The sequence below is a fragment of the Penicillium pulvis genome (assembly GCF_028828015.1).
Source record: "Penicillium pulvis strain IBT 33274 chromosome Unknown contig_10_segment0_segment0, whole genome shotgun sequence".
Lineage (NCBI taxonomy): Eukaryota > Fungi > Ascomycota > Eurotiomycetes > Eurotiales > Aspergillaceae > Penicillium > Penicillium pulvis.
The window spans coordinates 631,492-649,274 of NW_026643071.1; the positions used below are offsets into that span (position 1 = coordinate 631,492).

The 17,783-nt window shown below is 48.0% G+C and overlaps 3 protein-coding genes across 3 annotated transcripts; 1 reads left to right on the forward strand and 2 right to left on the reverse strand.

Moving 5' to 3' along the window:
• Positions 1-239: 239 nt before the first annotated feature.
• N7503_000259 (uncharacterized protein) lies at positions 240-1,262 on the forward strand (the record flags this gene model as incomplete). Its single annotated transcript, XM_057059820.1, has 3 exons — positions 240-713; positions 820-1,047; positions 1,101-1,262. 3 exons carry the CDS (start codon positions 240-242, stop codon positions 1,260-1,262), a joined length of 864 nt encoding a protein of 287 aa, XP_056926743.1.
• A 2,908-nt stretch (positions 1,263-4,170) lies between these two features.
• On the reverse strand, positions 4,171-7,150 carry N7503_000260 (Nitrogen regulatory protein nrfA; the record flags this gene model as incomplete). The annotated part of the gene is made up of 2 exons (XM_057059821.1): positions 6,472-7,150; positions 4,171-6,385 (listed from the first exon to the last, which is right to left on the reverse strand). Exons 1-2 carry the CDS (start codon positions 6,825-6,827, stop codon positions 4,171-4,173), a joined length of 2,571 nt encoding a protein of 856 aa, XP_056926744.1. The 5' UTR covers positions 6,828-7,150.
• Positions 7,151-15,640: 8,490 nt separating this feature from the next.
• On the reverse strand, positions 15,641-16,525 carry N7503_000261 (carbonic anhydrase family protein; the record flags this gene model as incomplete). The annotated part of the gene is made up of 2 exons (XM_057059822.1): positions 15,641-16,026; positions 16,078-16,525. 2 exons carry the CDS (start codon positions 16,523-16,525, stop codon positions 15,641-15,643), a joined length of 834 nt encoding a protein of 277 aa, XP_056926745.1.
• Between the last annotated feature and the right edge of the window lie 1,258 nt (positions 16,526-17,783).

The following is a 17,783-nucleotide window of genomic DNA, read 5'->3' on the forward strand; positions in this document are numbered from 1 at the left end:
TGAGGAGTTGTCATAGATATACTTCTTAATCGTAAGTGTACAATCGTCTTGAGAAGCAGGAACGTGGATCGGCATCGTGGGGCTGATCGCCCCCATATTCCCCACCAAAGCTAGAACCACCTCCAACATTGACATCCCTATACCAATATTCTTACCCTTTCTACCCCATTTTCACGTTTTCCATCCCACTACATCCCATTGACCTCATTCTCTAGTGATCATCGTTAAATAAAAGCTCCATGATCACCCAAAAACGCCCCCTCCTGACCCTCCCCAACGTCCCAACCTGGTTCGAAGCAAATCCATTCATCCTCACAGGCTACAGACCAGAAAGCCAATCCTGGAGCAAATCGCTATCCAGCTGGCTCTACATCCACAATGAAACAGCCAACATTTATTCCCACCTGATCCCAGGTCTATGTCTGCTTCTGCTCCTCATAAACACCAGCATCCGCCCCGATCCGGAACAAAAGCAGCAAGACCAGCACCGCCTAGACAACCTCGTGCTAACAGTCCAATTATGCGCCGCAGCTCTGTGTCTAATAACCTCCGCGGTGTATCACACTGCACTGAACCATTCCGCGCGCGTTGCACATCAAGGACTGCAGTGTGACCACGGAGGAATACTAGCGCTGATTCTGGGGAATTTCGTGAGCGGGTTGCATTTTGGGTTCTACTGTGAGCCTGCATTGAAGAATTTGTATTGGTCTCTTGTAAGTTCAAAGTTTCCATTGCATGCACATCTCGGTCCGTATCTTGAACGTTTACTTGAAAGTTCACTCGGGGGTTATAATAATATTCTAACATCCTTGTCTATAGATCGTGGCAAGTAGCGTCGCAACAGGAATCATACTCCTTTCGCCATGGTTCCGGGGCCCAGAATGGCGCTTTGTCCGTCTGTCCAGCTGTATCGCGACAGGACTGTTTGCATTTGCGCCGATTAGCCACGCCGGATATCTTTGGGGACCTAGGTATCTTCTTCGAATCGGGGTTCCGTATTATCTGCTCGAGGGAGCGTTGTTGTTGGTTGGGTGTTATTTTTACCAGGTATGTATGACTTTCCAACCCAATGCCTCTGTTCCTTTGGTTAATCGCGGTAGACACGAATTCCCGAGTCTATATACCCCGGTCGGTTCGACATTTGGGGCCACTCGCACACTCTCTGGCATATTCTCGTGACGCTGTCTATCCTTGCTCATATGGGTGGTTTGTTGAGTGCGCGGGAATATAATGATAAACATGCTCCGTGTCGGTTGTTGTAGATATGCAGAGGGCTTGGGTATTGTGGCTAAGAGGAATTGTTATTCGATGGGTTGCTTAGATTGATAGAAATGAAACCATACACTTAGACAATAAACCACTAAATCCCAATCTTAACCTTGGAAGTTGATGCGTGACATTTTAAAGCATCTGCCAAAGCATGATGTATTTCCTTCCACTGCACCATACGCAACGCTCCCAGAGCATTGACTGGCACCATCTGTGATGGCAAATCCGGCGCCGCCCGTGGCCAGGTAGCGGTTCTCAAAGTCGGTGGGTGCGGCAGACCATTGGCTACCTGCACCGTGTCATCTCGACCATCGTGAGTATATGAGAAGATGACTTCACAATACTCATCTGAAGAGTCAACAAAGCTGACTGTCAAGTTCGTTGAATAGATGATAAGGCCCTCATAGGTGCTGTTTGGGGGAAGGTTTTCTTCACATAGGAAGAGGTGCAAACGGAATCAAGGCTGACTCTGGTTTGAAAGACAGCAGAGAAAAGAAGTGAGAAAACATTACAGGCATCTTGATATCTGATTCCACCAGAGATATTGAATTGTTCCTATCTTAAATTTTATTTATTTTCATTTTGTTTTTGTTTTTTTTTTTGGGTTATCCAACATTACTTATAGATTCCCCATGCCGTCCTGGGCTAGGATATCTCCAGAGATGTGCTATTCTGCATACACGAGGAATAAATTGGCTGCAATCACATCTGTCCCTCTCACGACGATTCAAAACATGCACTCAATAATATCTATCCATAAGCCCTGTGAAGTACGCAAACTCAAAGAGTTCATGATCGTCCGTTCATACACAGTTATTTCCCAAAGAGACAAGAATAGCCCCATGATCCGCCACGTAACTATCCCACAACAATAGATCGACACATATCCACCTTATAATTTTTCATGCACTTGACTCAAACTATATTAGAACGTCAGGTCTGAGCTTAATCTGCAAAACCCCACAGTTCTTGTACGGCCCCACGTGGAGTGTGGGGATTGATCATCTGCCCTACCCCTGATTCACCTGCCGAGAATGACGAACGTCATTTTATCGGTATATAAATATAATTCAAATTGATATTCAGATATGCCTGTGAGCCTCCAGATTGTAGGAAGCTTGTCAAGAGAGAACCCATGCATGAATATTGGAGCCATCTATGGATGATACTATATGAGCAATTTGCCCAAATAGGCTCAGCCTGAATTCCATTAACTCTGAAATGTACTTAGCAGTCCCACATCGGAGAAGAAGGGACCTACATTACTCTGAACAAACATTACAATTACGCGTCACATGCCATGGCGTTCAAGCTGACGGATTTGGCGCTTCCATTCACTAGACTGGTTCTCACTACTCTGCAAGTTTCTTCCGCATTGGAGATGGGACCGATCGGCCAAAAGGACTGACCAACTGATGATACAAGCAAATAAATTCACAAGATCATGCATAGCCAATATTGGGCGGCTCGACCGGAATGGGTTGCTAGCAGAAATAGAACAAGGGTTTATAGATCTCCAACAAAGAAGCAATATTGCCTTGTCGCGAATATCCCCACTGCGCCTTTCGGCATGGCGCCAGCCTTTCCAGCAGCTTTTGACAATTCGACACAGTGGATACTTCTCGATACCCGAGGGCTTACACGGACTATTCTATTCCGCACCTAGATTATATCAACAAAAACTTCCAAGGTAGTTTCAACCAACAAATCAAACTCACCCCGCGACCCACCCCCTAAAGCCTTAGCTACATACTCATGCACAGTCTCCATGAATGAATTCCCTCCACCAGGTTCTTTATCCTCATCCAATTCATTCTGAAATAGATTTCGCGCGGAATCAGGCGCGTCGAATAGACGATGGGAGGCAGACCGGGTATCACCTATAGAATTGAGGAGAGATTCAGTATATACACGTATACAGCGCCTCAGCTCTAGTCTGCTAGATAGCATGATTGAGGTCGCAAATGTAGCTTTTGTACCTGGTTCGAAGTGGCGGGCAATTGTATCTTGCATGCTGCTGGCGGTTTGGTTTGCGCGGGCGGCGTATGTGTCTGAGCGATCCATCCTAGTGTCAAGGGGTTCGGTAGCACCTGGTAGAGTGAGTGAGTTATGAAGTGAAATGGTGTGAGTAGATTCAGGTTTGAATACCGTCAGTGTTGGCGAATTCGCTCTGGTGAGAGGTTAGTTTCTATTAGGACTGGCAATCAATATGAATGAGCGTACTGCGGAGCTGGACATTATATCGTTAATTTCAGAGAGTGGCGCAAGAAATAAGTCTTAGGCATTTAGTTCCGTTAGTTCCTCGCATGTCTAAGAGCTATCTATAAGTAGGTGAGTATCATATCGTCGACATGACGTGATCTCGCCTCCACAGTCTGACCTCGTGCCTATCATCCATGAACGAAGTACTTATGGATGCAGATGTGATGTCACCATAACCAATAGTATAGAAGAGGAGGTAAAAGATGCACACATAGTCATATCAATCGTAGTCAAATTCGGTCTATGAAATAAAGTCCCCCATCAGGGCCTGCTCAGCAGTGCGAAGAGTAAAAAGAACCAAGGAGAAGAACAAAAATTCAAAAAATCAGAGAGATGCGCACTTCTACCCGGTCTCAAGTTGCACATAAGAACAACACAAAAAAAGAAAGCAACTTGGGTACCGGGCAGACGCGGTTGTATCAATCAAATCACACAGATCATCAAGCACACGTAACGTAACAAAAAAAAAGGCATAAAAAGTAAGTAGACAATTGCAAAGCCACGTGGAACCACCAGAAAGGGACATTAGTCGGGTCGTGTGTATGGACGAGATTAAAGGGTGGTGGCCAGCTCTGTCATACCGAGCCATCACGAAAGAGAGGAGGGTAGAAAGAAGATCGTATAACAGAGGTTAGGAGTTTAGAGACTCATGGTCAGCCACTCCCATTCCTGGCTTGCACCTTGTCCGCCAGCAATACTGTGGTTGGCAGGGTTTGCAGCTGCAGGATGCATGGCCGGGGCCAATGGCACCACCTTGGATCGAGAAGGCGCAGTAGCCTTGGGACTATCGTCGGTATCTGGCTCAGATCCAGTAGGTGCCTTTTCGAGACGACGCTGCCGTCTGGGGGCTACCTGCACACCGGCACGGGCTTGAGCAACTCCGGCTATAGGACCAGGCTTGGGCGGTGCGGCGGCGATTGGGACGACGCCAGACTTGTTGGAAAGACTTGATCCCATGATCGCAGGGGGCGACTCAGAAGCGTTGTTGCTCGGGGCGCGGGAGGCAACAGCGCTAGAGGGTGCATGTACAATAGAATTCTTCCGAGAAGACTTCTTGGAGGAGCGAGAGGTACCGACAGCCAAGCTGTTGGCACTGCTGCGGTTCCGCTTTTTGATGATATCGGTTTTGAGCGACAAGGGACGAACCACGCCATGGAGTTTCAGGAATAAACCACAAGCATTGCACAAGGGCTGGCCTTCAGGGTTGCGACGCCACAGTGGAGTGGTCTGAGTGAAACAGTTCGTACAGGTAGTCGGCCCCGCGTTGGGGTCACCGTTCTTAGACCCACCGGGACTGGCTGGCCGAGAAGGAACGGCGCTGCTGAGGCCAGACTCGGGTGGAGTATTAGGAGATGGGTGATTCGTTGGCGGACCGCTAGCAGTGCCGTTCATGCTCTGACGCAACAGCCCGGGGGCGTTGGGAGTGGAAGCCGTGCGCGGGATTTTTTGACGGCGAGGATCTTGCTCCCGGTTACGAACCTCACTAACGGAGGCTGCAGAACCATGCCCACGACCGAGGCCTGCGTGATGCCACTCGGACGGACCGTCCATCATGTCAGTAGAGCCAATGGTGACATGCTTACGATGTTGGCCACCGAACCCTGGTAATGACTGAACGGAGCCTGGGAATCCTCCATCCCAGGTCAGACCCGCGTTCATATCGCCAGTTTCATCCATAGATGAGAAGTCATGAGGCATTGCAATGCCCCCACGCTCATATGACTGGCCATCATCGTCCTCATTATCTGAGTCCCCACCGAATGTAAACATGCTGTTGTTGGGTGCGGTCGAAGAATATTCGTGGCCCAGCACGTGGTTGGGGTCAACATGCTGCTGCGGAACAGAGAACCCCATGGTCGTGGGTGGGCCATTAACAGGCGACTGATAATCCCCGTTGTTACCGTTATAAATCTGGCGAGGCTGCAGGGATGCAGACAAGTTGGAGGTCCGTTGTTGCAGATATGTGGGAATGCGGCGCTGGTTGTGAGAATCGGCGGATGGCGCATCAGAGAAGAAAATGGACTGTTCGCCTTCATAGATCGGCTGGGGCGTTGAGACAGCTGACTGGTATCCGGATGGAGGCGGAGAGAAGAACTCGGTGGAGTTGAGAGACGACGCCAGCGGTGTCTGTGCATACAGGCTGGAGAATGGGTTGCCAGCGGTCATAGGGGAATCTGAGGGAGAAAATGTGAAGTGCTGCTGGTAAGGGCCCGCGGAGCTGACTGTACTCTCGTCGCCCACACCAAAAGTGTCTAGCCCATATGGAAGACCAGTGGAAGCGGTATGCTGGTGGTGGTGACGCCGAGGACCCATGCCGTTGGTCGGCATGGCAAAACCGGCCGGAGAGTGATCGAGGGAGTAATCCGGCAGTCCAGCAGCCGACAATTCAGAATGTTGCGCCAGCATGGCGTTCGAGACAGGAGGCACCTGCGGGGATGCATCGGCCGGGCGTTTGCGCGTGGGCACCGCAAGTCCGTTAAAGAACTGGCGCTCATCCACGCTTGTTTTGCGGACCCGACGGGGTACGTAGCCAAACTCGCTGTTCTTGCGCTGCTCCTGTGGAGGGTGTGGGAATGACGCAGCGACAGATGAATCGACTGGTTGATCCTTGCGCGATTTGATCGGAATAGAACCGGTCGGTGTCGCAGTAAATTGACGGTCTATGGCAGCGTGGGACGAGTAATCGACGGGAGAGTCAAAGGGAACGATGAAGTCATCCAAGTTCATGGCATCCGGGGTGGATTCGATGTTCATGCTGGAGTTCGAGTTATCTGTCGACGCCTGGTCGGACAAATGCAACTGCGCGATCCCGCTCGGGGTAGGACTGGTGGTTTGGTGATTGGTTTGCGACGACCTGCAGGGCCAAGAAAGTGAGCTATCCCGCCCGGTACACTGAATCGAGGGAAACAAGATCTATCGTAAAAAAAAGAGTAAACCTACCGGAGCTGTTCTCGTTCCTTGCGTTTTAAACTCATAGCCATCATCCGCCAGGTCAAGTTCTCCATACGCTCCTGGTTCGGCAAGTTGGCTTTAGTCTTGGTGTAAAGCCGCCAGATCTGAGCGGCCAAGGGGTCTTGCCGCTGCAATTCGTCCGGGTTGTCGCCACCGCGCGGGGCACCACTCCTCCACTCAGGAAAAATGGGGTCATTGAGCATGCCGTCCTGGGCAGTGGAACTCGTAGGACTGAAGGGGGAGCCAAAGGAGAAGTCGTCCGACATCATCTGGGAGTCCATATCCGGGAAAGCCACGGATTGAAGCGGTCGGCCTCCATGACCTCCATGGTGCATTCCCTCCATGGCTAAATGCCGGAAAAAAAAAAGGGAAGCAAGGGAAAAGAGGGATTTCGGTTTCAAGAAGTGTTTAAAAACAGTTTAAATTCAAATCTGCCCCAGGATCACAGGAATAGAGAGACCCTTGCCGGGGGGAAGAAAGATCGCGATCGATGTTGCGATTGGATTGTCTCAGTCAGCGACTCGACCGGGGTACCAACGTCAGTTACAACCGTTTTCGAGATCCGGTGCACCGAGCGTTATTTAGGGCGCGGACCACCACCCACACCTCTTGTTCCGAATTTTGAAACTCTTATATAAATGTATTGCAGTCGTGGAGGGAGAGGGGGGCTAGACCCTCCAGACGCTCATGCCCCGGAAACGGTGGTGAATTGGGAGAGAAAGAGCTATAACAGCGGAGTGGGAAGGAGGGGAAAGAGAGCCGTTGAGAATCAGGAGAAGGGAGAAGGGAGAAGAAAGGAATCAGAAGAGAAATGAAAGCCAAGAGGAAAGAGACGAGAAAGTGGGAATATGATATGTGCTGGTGGTTTGAAGTTGGGGAACGAGAAGTGGCAGTTTGTACTGGGTAAGAGTATTACCGTTACAAGCCCCAACTACTGAGGAACCACAACTACGGGTTCAGAATACATTAAGTACCTACACTAACTGTGACCAGGTATGTATAGAAACTAAACCTATATAATCATTACCGATTTACGGCGCTTCCCTCGACTACATGATTCATGCACCTTCAACGCCACTCCCGTCTGTCTTTAGTCGTAACGATCTGACAATGCCCCTTCTAGGCCCTTAATGTACATATAGAAATCATCCGAGAATTTCCACGAATAGCCGTCAGAGCTTTACAGGGCTTTACTCCGCACGGCCCCGGCTCTATATGGGTGGAGGACTTCCTATAGCTACTCTTTCCCCCCCCCTTCTCCTCTCTGCACCTCGCCGAATGGGAACTACGGGACCGACAAGAGTCTCGAATGTATCGGGCCGAGTCCGAGGGACCCGTCTCAATGGAGACGTGGGGGGCAAATAAGACGGCGAATAATCGAATTAAACATGCAGGTACTGGGATCTGGGCACGCGGCCCTCAAGCTTTCATGATTTGTACCTGTAACCCATGGAAAATGGTTACCGTCTACAGTAGACAGAACCGGAGACCAGTCCAGATGTAGTTCCAAAAGTGGATACAGCACTGTTGCAAGTGGAGACTTGGTCCAAGCCGATCCAAATGCGACCTACAAGACGGTTTGGTAACTGAAAGTGTAAACACTGGGGGGGGGGGAGGCAAAAATGATATTTAAATCAGTTCAATTTCTAGAAGGATTTGATGATCTAAATGTGATATCAAGTAGAGTGGTATGCTTAAATTTTTTTTTAACCTCCCAGGGGGAGGAGAAAAAAAAAAAACCTCGGCTGCAGTACATCTCGGAGATAGCAGAAGCTTGCAACCGAAATAGATAAGAAACGTTCTACGGGGCTTCGACCACGGAGACAAATTGGTGTCGGACAGGATCCGCTTCGAACAGAGGCTCTGGATATAAACCCCCCGACCGCGCAACGGCAGCTCACCGGAGCCCAAGCCATCCCTACATTACCCGAACCCGGTATCCAATGGTAATTGATCGGTATTACCGATCATCGAGTATCCCCGTTTCAACTCTTTTTCATCCGTGACTGGAGAGAAGTCAGATTTAATGAAAAATTGGAACAAAAGTCCCAAAACCCTCCCCTCACGCGCGGGGGTGCACACGCGGATTATCGCACATTCCGCACCGGTTAATATCGCTTCGATTTTGAATGAATGGGATTGGTTAATTCCCTTCGCCACTTCCCCGGCTCTCAGCTCCGTCACTCATTGTAAGACCATTGGAGTGACGATCAGAATTAGATTCCCAGTCTCCCTGGCCCTGACATCAGAGAGGGTTTTCCATGTGGGGGAAAAGAAAACATGTTCCCGGATCGCAACCGGATCGAGTAAACAGGCACAAGCTGACCGTGCTCTCCGTCCTGTCGGAGGGACAACATCTCTAATCGTGTGGGTGCCCCGACTTTCGGTGGACCTCGTGGGTCCACATGAAAGAGGAACACCTAAGATATGACAAGATAAGCCTGATAAGCTGCCAAGTAGAGTAATTAGCCGTGGTCATGCTGATAGGCGCGGGCGCCGATCAACTTGGTTCACTCTTAGGCCCCCACGGTGGAGTAACCCATGACGGTCTTTCCTTATCAGTTAAGTGTCCATCAGACCATTGTTGAAGTCATCAATAAATATATAGGAAAGGAAAAAAAAATAAATAGAAAGCATGAATGGGGTAGCAAGTGGCCAGGTGAACGTCACTATGGGTCATCAGATTGATGGCCCCGTGGCAAGCCTCCGATCGGTATGCCCTAATTTAGATGTCAATAAAACAACTCCGAACCAACCCGGCATGTCGAAAGCAACTATAATGTAGGGTAGTAATTGCCAGCTTCAATTATACAGGGCCTTATCGTGGATAGTGGCGTCATGCAAGCCGACAGTCTAAAGACGCTAGTCCTGCCGTAAGATGAGTTGAAGGTGGCGGTACTTTGGGACAGGTAAATGCATCCTTCCCCCACTCCGAAGCACGGACAAGGGAGGTCCCCTGTCAGTGCACTGGTTTTTTTTTTCTTTTTTTTTTCGGAGCGGCTTCTGCGGGTATGTTGAAATCCTATGTTTGCCTCGCGTCGAGGTCACGGATTGGTTCTCTCTCATATGAGAAACGAGTTGCCTTCAGCTCAGGGGGCAAAAGGAAAGAGCGTGGAGGAAAGAAAGCCGACAACTGCGCATATGTAACATACAGAAGGCCACGGGTATTTTCTTGTCTCCTTACCACTGCTGAAACCACCACGATATGAAAGATTCAAAATGGACCGTGTGTGGGATGGGAAATGCACAAGCGAGGGAATGTCGCTTTTATATACATGTCTCCCTTGAGAAAACTCTCAGGCGCCAAAAGAAGTGGTTATCACCCAACAGCGTCTCGATAAGGCGTGACGCTACCCAAACCTCCAACTGTCTCCGACTCCGATACGACGATAAGTCTGCATATCTCGGATTCCAAGATAAGACAAACGACTACCCCTGAGGCGCAAACTTTGGTAGATCATGCAGCTCCATACCCCAAAGAAGAGGCCCAAAAGAGCCCGTTATCAGCCCCATTCGAACCCAATAACCCATCTCCACTGGTCCACTGTGGTTCTTCACACACCGCTCCATCGCCCTATCTCCAGATTTCCTTGACCCCAGAAAACTCCTCTCCTCCGACGGGGCCCCCGGGAGATCCTCGAATTGTGGCGTCGAATGCGAGACTGACAACGGACCGCCGCTTATCTGTAGTCGGTCACACAGGAAGATACCGCTGATAATGGATTTTTCATTAAACATATCAGGGCGTATCTGGGGGATGCGCACAAATGAGAGACGTGCCTGGATGCAGGGGATCCTGGGATTGGTTCGGGGGGATCACTGACGCCATACAAAATCCTTGCATCCTGGTCAATGACGGCTGCAGTATCCTTTTCTATCTCCTCGGAGATGGATCAAGTAGACTTGTTCCATCGGTCACCCGTCTCTTGTTCCTATCATGAAGTCGCATTTCTAATCCCCCTTACCGGATAAGCATCACTTTACGAGTCCAATTTATTTATCTCGACATTCGCAATTCGCAATTAGCAAATTCGATAAGAAACGCTTACTTGGAGGTTTGTGATTGATCAGGCCTTGAGGTCGCGTGCGATGCTCAACCGTGTCCCCCCGAAACCACGGAGTAGATACGTCGATCTCAAACGACAGATTTTACTCAGCCCCAATTTTCCATACCCAGTGGAGTATCAAGCAGCGGTTGAACAAATTCCCAAAATTTGGCCCCAGTCTCAGATTATACCCATTGCCACTTACGATTATGACCAAATCATGTAGGTATAGGTAGGTGCCTCATGAAGCCACATCTCAGAAACCACGAACGTACATCGTAAGCATGAACAGCGCCCGGACCACGTAGTCAAGATGCAAGATACGTATGCTCTATGCGCGATTCATCATAGGCCAATCTTAGAGCAAAGAGCCTAAGGAGTGTGTTTAGTAGGAAATGATTTGCCTAATAATTGGGTCCCGAAGAGCTCCGTGCTCCAGGATCGACCGCACTTATCTTTGTCAATCTAAATCGAATTGGAGCAATCTATTTACTATGTATTCTTATCTTGATTATAAACTAAGTTGCCTTCTAGTTGCCTTCTGGAATGCGATTCGCTCTACCAAATCTCTAATCTCCGCGATTTGATAGATATGGGTTGTATCTTTGAGCATGTACGCCTCGCTTATTGTGGTTGTACAAGTAAGGGGATAATTTATCTTCCTGCCAAATCTAATCAATGACATTGTTTCACAGATTGGGGTTCTCATTTGTCAATGATAGATTGTTGGGATAAGATAATCTCCATTTGTTTCCAGCCTTGATTCAAGGCCCATGGCTGATGCAAGAGTCTTGTCTCCTTACATAGGTTTCCTCCACCTCCATTATATCCATGAAGGAATTTCTCCGCCTCCGTTGTTTGATGAAGTCGATTTAACATGTATCAATGCTCACATGATCATTCATGTTTGCTTTTTGATTCTTCGGTTGAGCCTTAGAAACTACTGCGTCATCTTCATGCCCAATTGACGATGACGACATTGAGTGCATAAAAAAGTTGTCTTTCTTACCCACCACCTTTTTCCTGAACATTATCTATATATAAACATATCACCCACTGCTAAATTTTCCCCTCATTGGCTGAATCTTATTCAGGCAGCAGCGCTATATAAAGACCTCCCGTCTCTTTCTTTCTCCTCTTCCTCTCCTTCACTACCTACCCTCCATCCCTCTTCTTCTCTTATCACGATTATTCTCTCCTACTCTCCCTCCTCGAGGATAACCACGCCCTCTATCAGCCAGCAACATCAGTGTCCTCAAAGCCTACCGTCAAAAATCAAAGTCCTCCAATCAGGAAGCCAATAACAATCTTCTTCGGGTCTGCGGGTTCCCAAAGACCCCTCGAAAATTCGAGTGATGGATTTTGATGTCAGTGGGACTTGAAACAATCCAAATCAAGCTATGGTCCTGATCAATGCATTGTCATTTCCTATCTCTGCCCTTGCGTCTTCCTCTTTCTTACATTCCTCTGACCTCTGCTTGGAGGCACTGAGGATTTGAGACATGGACGGGGAGACATAAGAATCATTCTGCTAGGCAAGCCACATTACTGAGGCAGCTAAAAAGCCCATATATATGAGCATATATTCCTTTCGGTATGTTTCACTCTCTCTTCTCTCACCGACAATCGCCCAAAATGACTGGCGTCAGCATCACTGGAGATGCGGATGGCCTTGAACCTGGATGAAGTACAATGACCGGTCAGAAGTTTGCCGGCGTCGAAGCTGCTGGAGATAAGATGGAGAGAGTCCAAAAAAAATTACCAAAGGGCAAGATCTAAAAGAGGGAAAGACCCGAGTTTTGAAGAGTTCATCTGCCAAAATGGTCAAATCAAGAATTCGACTCAGGAAGGAGTGACAGGAGTCTACTAAGATGCTCGACGCAAGCAAACTCATACGACAATCCCAGGAAAGAAATAACTGTTCAGTGGATGCATCCGGGACCATTTATGAGTGGTTCCGGGGAAAACAATTCATCGATTTGAAAAAGAACCCATGTTTCTGGCGTTACAGGATTTGTGGCGCCCGTTGCCAACTCGATTGGGGGAACATGAGTTTGACCTAAATCATCAGGGAGCGCAGCTGAAGGCACGAAACTCGACATCATCCAGCAGAACCGAGAAGAGGTCTGAGAACATTCAGGATCCGGCAAAATTGTCTACTGTTCTCTAGTTCTCTAGGATGAGAGATTGACTCATCGCAATAGTCAACTTCTAGCCCTGGTGGACAGTCGATCATGAATCAATGTTTACGGCCCCCAAGATGGGTGACTCAGACTTTTGCGTCATTGAATACCTATGTGGCATGGCAATTTACTCCAACGCTTCCAGTTCCCACAGAGCAAGACGTTCGCTAGGGTTTGTATGAAGCAAATGACCAAAGATTTCGTTCTATTTGTACGTCATGATTGAGCAATGGCTACACGAGTCGCAACCATTTCAATTTCAAGTCAAAGAAAAATTGGAATATACTCACTTGGAGATTTAGAACAAGCTCAAGGTCACGATATAGAATAGTTAGCCAAAGAAAATCCCGCCTTTTGCATACCCATTTTCCAGAGTTACTTGAGGTAGTCCGTTGTAGAATTTAGTAGCGATCCAGCCGCCATGTACCTACGTCGGACCATAGAGTGCGCGCTAATCGCGTATATTGTATGGGCTTACACCCGAGAGTTTTCATATAGTAATTCACTAAAATAGCATACCATACGGATACGAAATGATGTCAATACAGCAGCCGAAAGGTAATAGGAAAAAATAAGGTGATAAAACAAAGTGGTGGGGTGGGATCCACATTTTCTGCCTTGCTTCTAGCCTATTAAATGGGGACTTTCATGCATCCTGCACTATCATTGGTACTCAGAATATGAAAACAAGTTCTAGTGACACATTACCTAACCCTCAAGGTACCTTTGTTCTAGATTGCAGCTTTCACGCTTATTTTGACGACTGAATAGACTAATGAAGCTTTTTTGAGTAGACGATTATTTGTGGGTTGGGCTTCGCTCAATATCTCGATTATGTCTGGGAGAGAGTTTGAGCGCTAGCGCATAAAGTCGCACATGGATTTTGTCTGGCACAATGAGGGTGTAAGAATCTTGGTGTTATCTCGCTTACATCAAGTCCCAAGCCATAAAATATCACTTTAATTTGGATATCCGAATTTTGGAAGGTGATTTGAGTGTTTGGGCTCCGTAAAAGCGCCCTATAACCTCGGACCATGACAAAACACCCCCAAGGTTGTGCTGCAAATTTGAGAAGTAAAGTAGAGAAAACGATGCTGGTCAATTATTGGATTGCCTAGTCTTACTCTCTACGCTGACTGGAATCATGAGCGAAAAGCAGCTCCGATCTCGTCTTTACTATTGACTTTCGCCAGCTTGTAGAATATATAGAATAGAGACCATCTATCTCGGAGATCCTTCTCGGTGTATTGCTGCCGAAGATATCGGAGAATCTCCCAGCGTAGACTGGCTTCTTACTCTTACAAATAGAGCCGTTAGGTCGCCATTCCGTGCATTTCCAGACTGTGTGCAATTATATGCAAAGAGCTCTTGCGGGTAGTTGAGATTCGGGATGAGCACAAAGTTATATGTATGGTGAAGGTCGTATCCATGAATGGTGAAAGTCAATCCCGACGGCCCTAATGGTATATATCACAATGATGATCCTTGCGCCTTGGAATCATTGAAATACTGCACTGGAACTGCTTTACCCCACTTTCCTGCATGAACTCATGTATGCTAACATCAATCAGAAATGGGATTTCTGCCCAATTAGGCATATCTAGTATCCTCTGAGTCTCTTCTCTTTTAGAGGCACGGGCTATTTCATTTCGGTCAATGCTTAGAAGCGAGACCGGGTGGGCGGGAAAAACCTTCAAAAAGTACCCAATGACACTAAGCTTTGTAGGGTGTAAATAGATAGCTCAGACCGCAACCTCACATCTCGAGTGCTAATCTCAGCATCTTCTCTACTGATTTCAGATGGTCTAGCTCAATGGCATGCGTGCTCTAGCCTTCGTTACTCATTAAATAGTCAAGACAAGAGCTTTATCGACAAGTTTGCATGCCATTTCGCCCCAAAGGCCCAATTTGGAATGCTTATTTCTTATGTAATTTCTTCCTGTGCGAAGGCATCGTATCTCATAAGGTTATAGCATGAACTTTTGGCATCTTGAAGTCACCGATCCTTTCAGTAGCACTTGGCTTCACAATGATTAGCTTTGGAGGTTCAAGAAATGACAGTTATAATATCGGTAGATGTAAACATGGTTGAAGATGAAAGTTCCGGACGACGCTTGATCAAAAATCGCGGCCTCGCCGAAAATTTTAACACCAAATCATGGATCGCGGATTAACACGGGATACTAGCGTGAATCGGGGCTTTCAAGCATAGAGATTCCAAGTGGAGCTTTGCATTATTGCGCATTGGATCGGCATAAGGAGTGAAACTTGCCAGTTCCCTTACAGGGAAGTTAAACTGGGTCTGAAGTGACATGCACTCCACAATTCGGAGAAGTTCGAGAAATTGCACTAGAAGGTTCGTGCATACGATAGGGGGTGTGGAGAAGGCCGCATCGCACAGCATACGTACTCTATTTATACGAAAATGAGCTGAATACAAGTCCAAGTACTTCTAATCTTAACAATACACCTGGCAAATAGCCAGCTATTCTGTTCATTCTGTTTCTTAGGGATTGCTCGGCTAAGAGGAGATTTCTTCCGCGGAGTTCGCGGACAAAGGCTCCACTTAGATCTCGCGCTAGCGAGAGCTAGCTAGATCGAGATATTATTTGTGATGCCAAGACGACTTTCACTTTGTGAGCTGAAAATCCAAAGTATGTCGGTTTAGATCGGCAATTTTCAATCTTATGGTCGAAGCCCTGTTCCCGGGTCCATGGTTCTAGTACTGGGGTTTCCAAAACGCCGGTACGCCTGATTAAAGTCTGCACAATCGTTGTTTGGAATGTGTGGGTTGTGTAAGAGTATCCCACCATTTATTATTAATTATTGTAGTATGTACTCTATTCATTATGTACTACTGACAAACATCAACAAGCCGCCAACTCCAGGCTTTTCACATCACCAGTAAGATCTTCTCTAGGAGAAGATTTAGTTCGAAGTGGAGTTGGTCACCTCAGCGGAGGCGAGCTCAACCAGGTTCTCCTGGCCGAGAGCGTTCTGGGTGTAGCGAGCGTTGAACTTGAGCACATGCTTGACAGCGTTGTAGCTCTGGACGTTCAGGGGCAGGGGCTCGGTGCTGATGAACCAAGAAACACCCTCGGAGCAAGGAGGAGTGGTGAGGGAGCCAGAGTACTGGTAGATACCGTGGCTGTTGAGGTGCTCAGTGATGCCAGTGAAGTCCAGGCCATCAGTCATAGTGTAAGTGCCAGGGGTGGCAATGTCACCGATGTGAGCAAAGACGGAGTCGAAGAGGGGAGTGGAGTAGCCGAACTGGGACAGCTCGAAGAGGAAGGCAACGACAGCAATGTCACCGGCTATAAAACTGTTAGTATGATATGGGCAAATCGTAGCAGTCATTCACATACCAGTGTTCTCGAAGACGAAGTGAGACTCCATGGGGTAGTGCTCCTCATTGATGCGGTGCTCGCTGGGAGTGTGGAAGTGGAACTGAGCAAGCTTGTACGAGTTGGTCTTGGTGACCAGAGTACCGTTGGTCAGGACAACCTCGAGGCCGGAGCCGAGGTTCTCGAACTTGGCATTGTCGGCGTTGGGGACGTGGAACTTCACGCTACCAGCGGCAGAGTAATCGACATCATCGGTGACGATATCAATAGGGGACTGGTTCTTGCCGGTGGAGCAGGCATGGTTGGCAGAGTCAAGACCGTACCAGACCATAGGACCGCCAGCGTTGGTGTAGTTGTAGGGGTTGATATCAACGGTGCCGTCAGCTGCACGGGGCATGAGCGAAGTGCCGTGAAGGCACGAAGCAGACACAGCGGTCAGGAGAGGGAGGATGGTGGCAGCAACCTTCATTGTGATAGATTTGAACTGATCTTAGACAAAATATGTTCAGACTGAGACGAGAAAGCCAGTCCCGGGATCTAAAGCAGTATTTATACCCTCCTTTTCTTGCGATCTGCAAGCGAGGGAAAAAACAATCGATCATCTTCCAGTCGGCCATACCCCGTCAGGATGGTTGAGTTTCCGTAAAGAGGAAAAGGGACCCTCAGATCCACCACCGACGCGATCCGAGGAGGCCATTGGGGTCAAGAATGACCAATTGATAGGCTGAGATGACCCGGGCATCGCCGAGTGATGAAAGCGCGAACCACAAGAGATCCATCGGAATTCTGTCTGGGGAAGAGATCGCCCCCAAAGATCCCATCTGAGTGTAAGATCGACCAGATGAGGGTCAAGGTTGGAATAGTCAAAAGTCTGAGGGCTGAGGTTCAAGCCTCATTCAATCTGGTACACTCCACATGGCTATTTGGAGGCGTTTTTAGTGTGGACGCGATCCCGTCCTTCAGCTATTACGGTGCCCGGGGCTTCTCGGTCTCCAAAAAAGGAGATTTGACCAGTTCTGAATGAATCAAAACCAGGGAAATCTGACATTTTTATGATAGCATTAAGCCTCCACTGTTAAGTAAGGCGCGAGCTGACCAGGCTTCTTTTCCAAAAGAGGAAATGTAGAGTTTGTTTGGGCTTTAGTCAGGCAAAGGAGCTCCATTTGTGGATTGTTCAATCGTGAAAAGGTTTTTGTGCAATGTGACTATGACTGAAAAGCCTTAGGTTCAGGTATGGGTCCTGTATAAGCCCCCTGGATGTGTTATGCCTCTGTGGAAACGGATAGAGGAGAGATTGGAGCGAGCTCATTATTATTAGCTTTTGAAGCAACCAGCAATCTAGCACCAGATTATTAGACTACCCTAACTTGGGAACACATTTGCTGAAGAGTCATAGGCCTAAACCCTGCGCTTTAGTGGAATCACATAATGAGTGGACACCTCCCACATTATTTGTGCGCTGTGTCCCCTCACGATCATCACTGTCCGGATATTCTATAGGTCCGAAAAGTGGAGGGTTCCATATTTTCTCTGCAAATATTTCTGTATATCACGAAGGAGCACCTGGAACATCGTGAAAGAAGTAGAATATTATCTGTTCATTAAAATCTAGGCTTGCCGCGAGTAGATACAGGAGGTAGCTGTGTGGCTTCGGGATTGAAAAGTCAAGCCGCCACTTCCGGTGATATTGTTTCCACCGTATTAGTTTTGATCCTTAGCGAGACCAG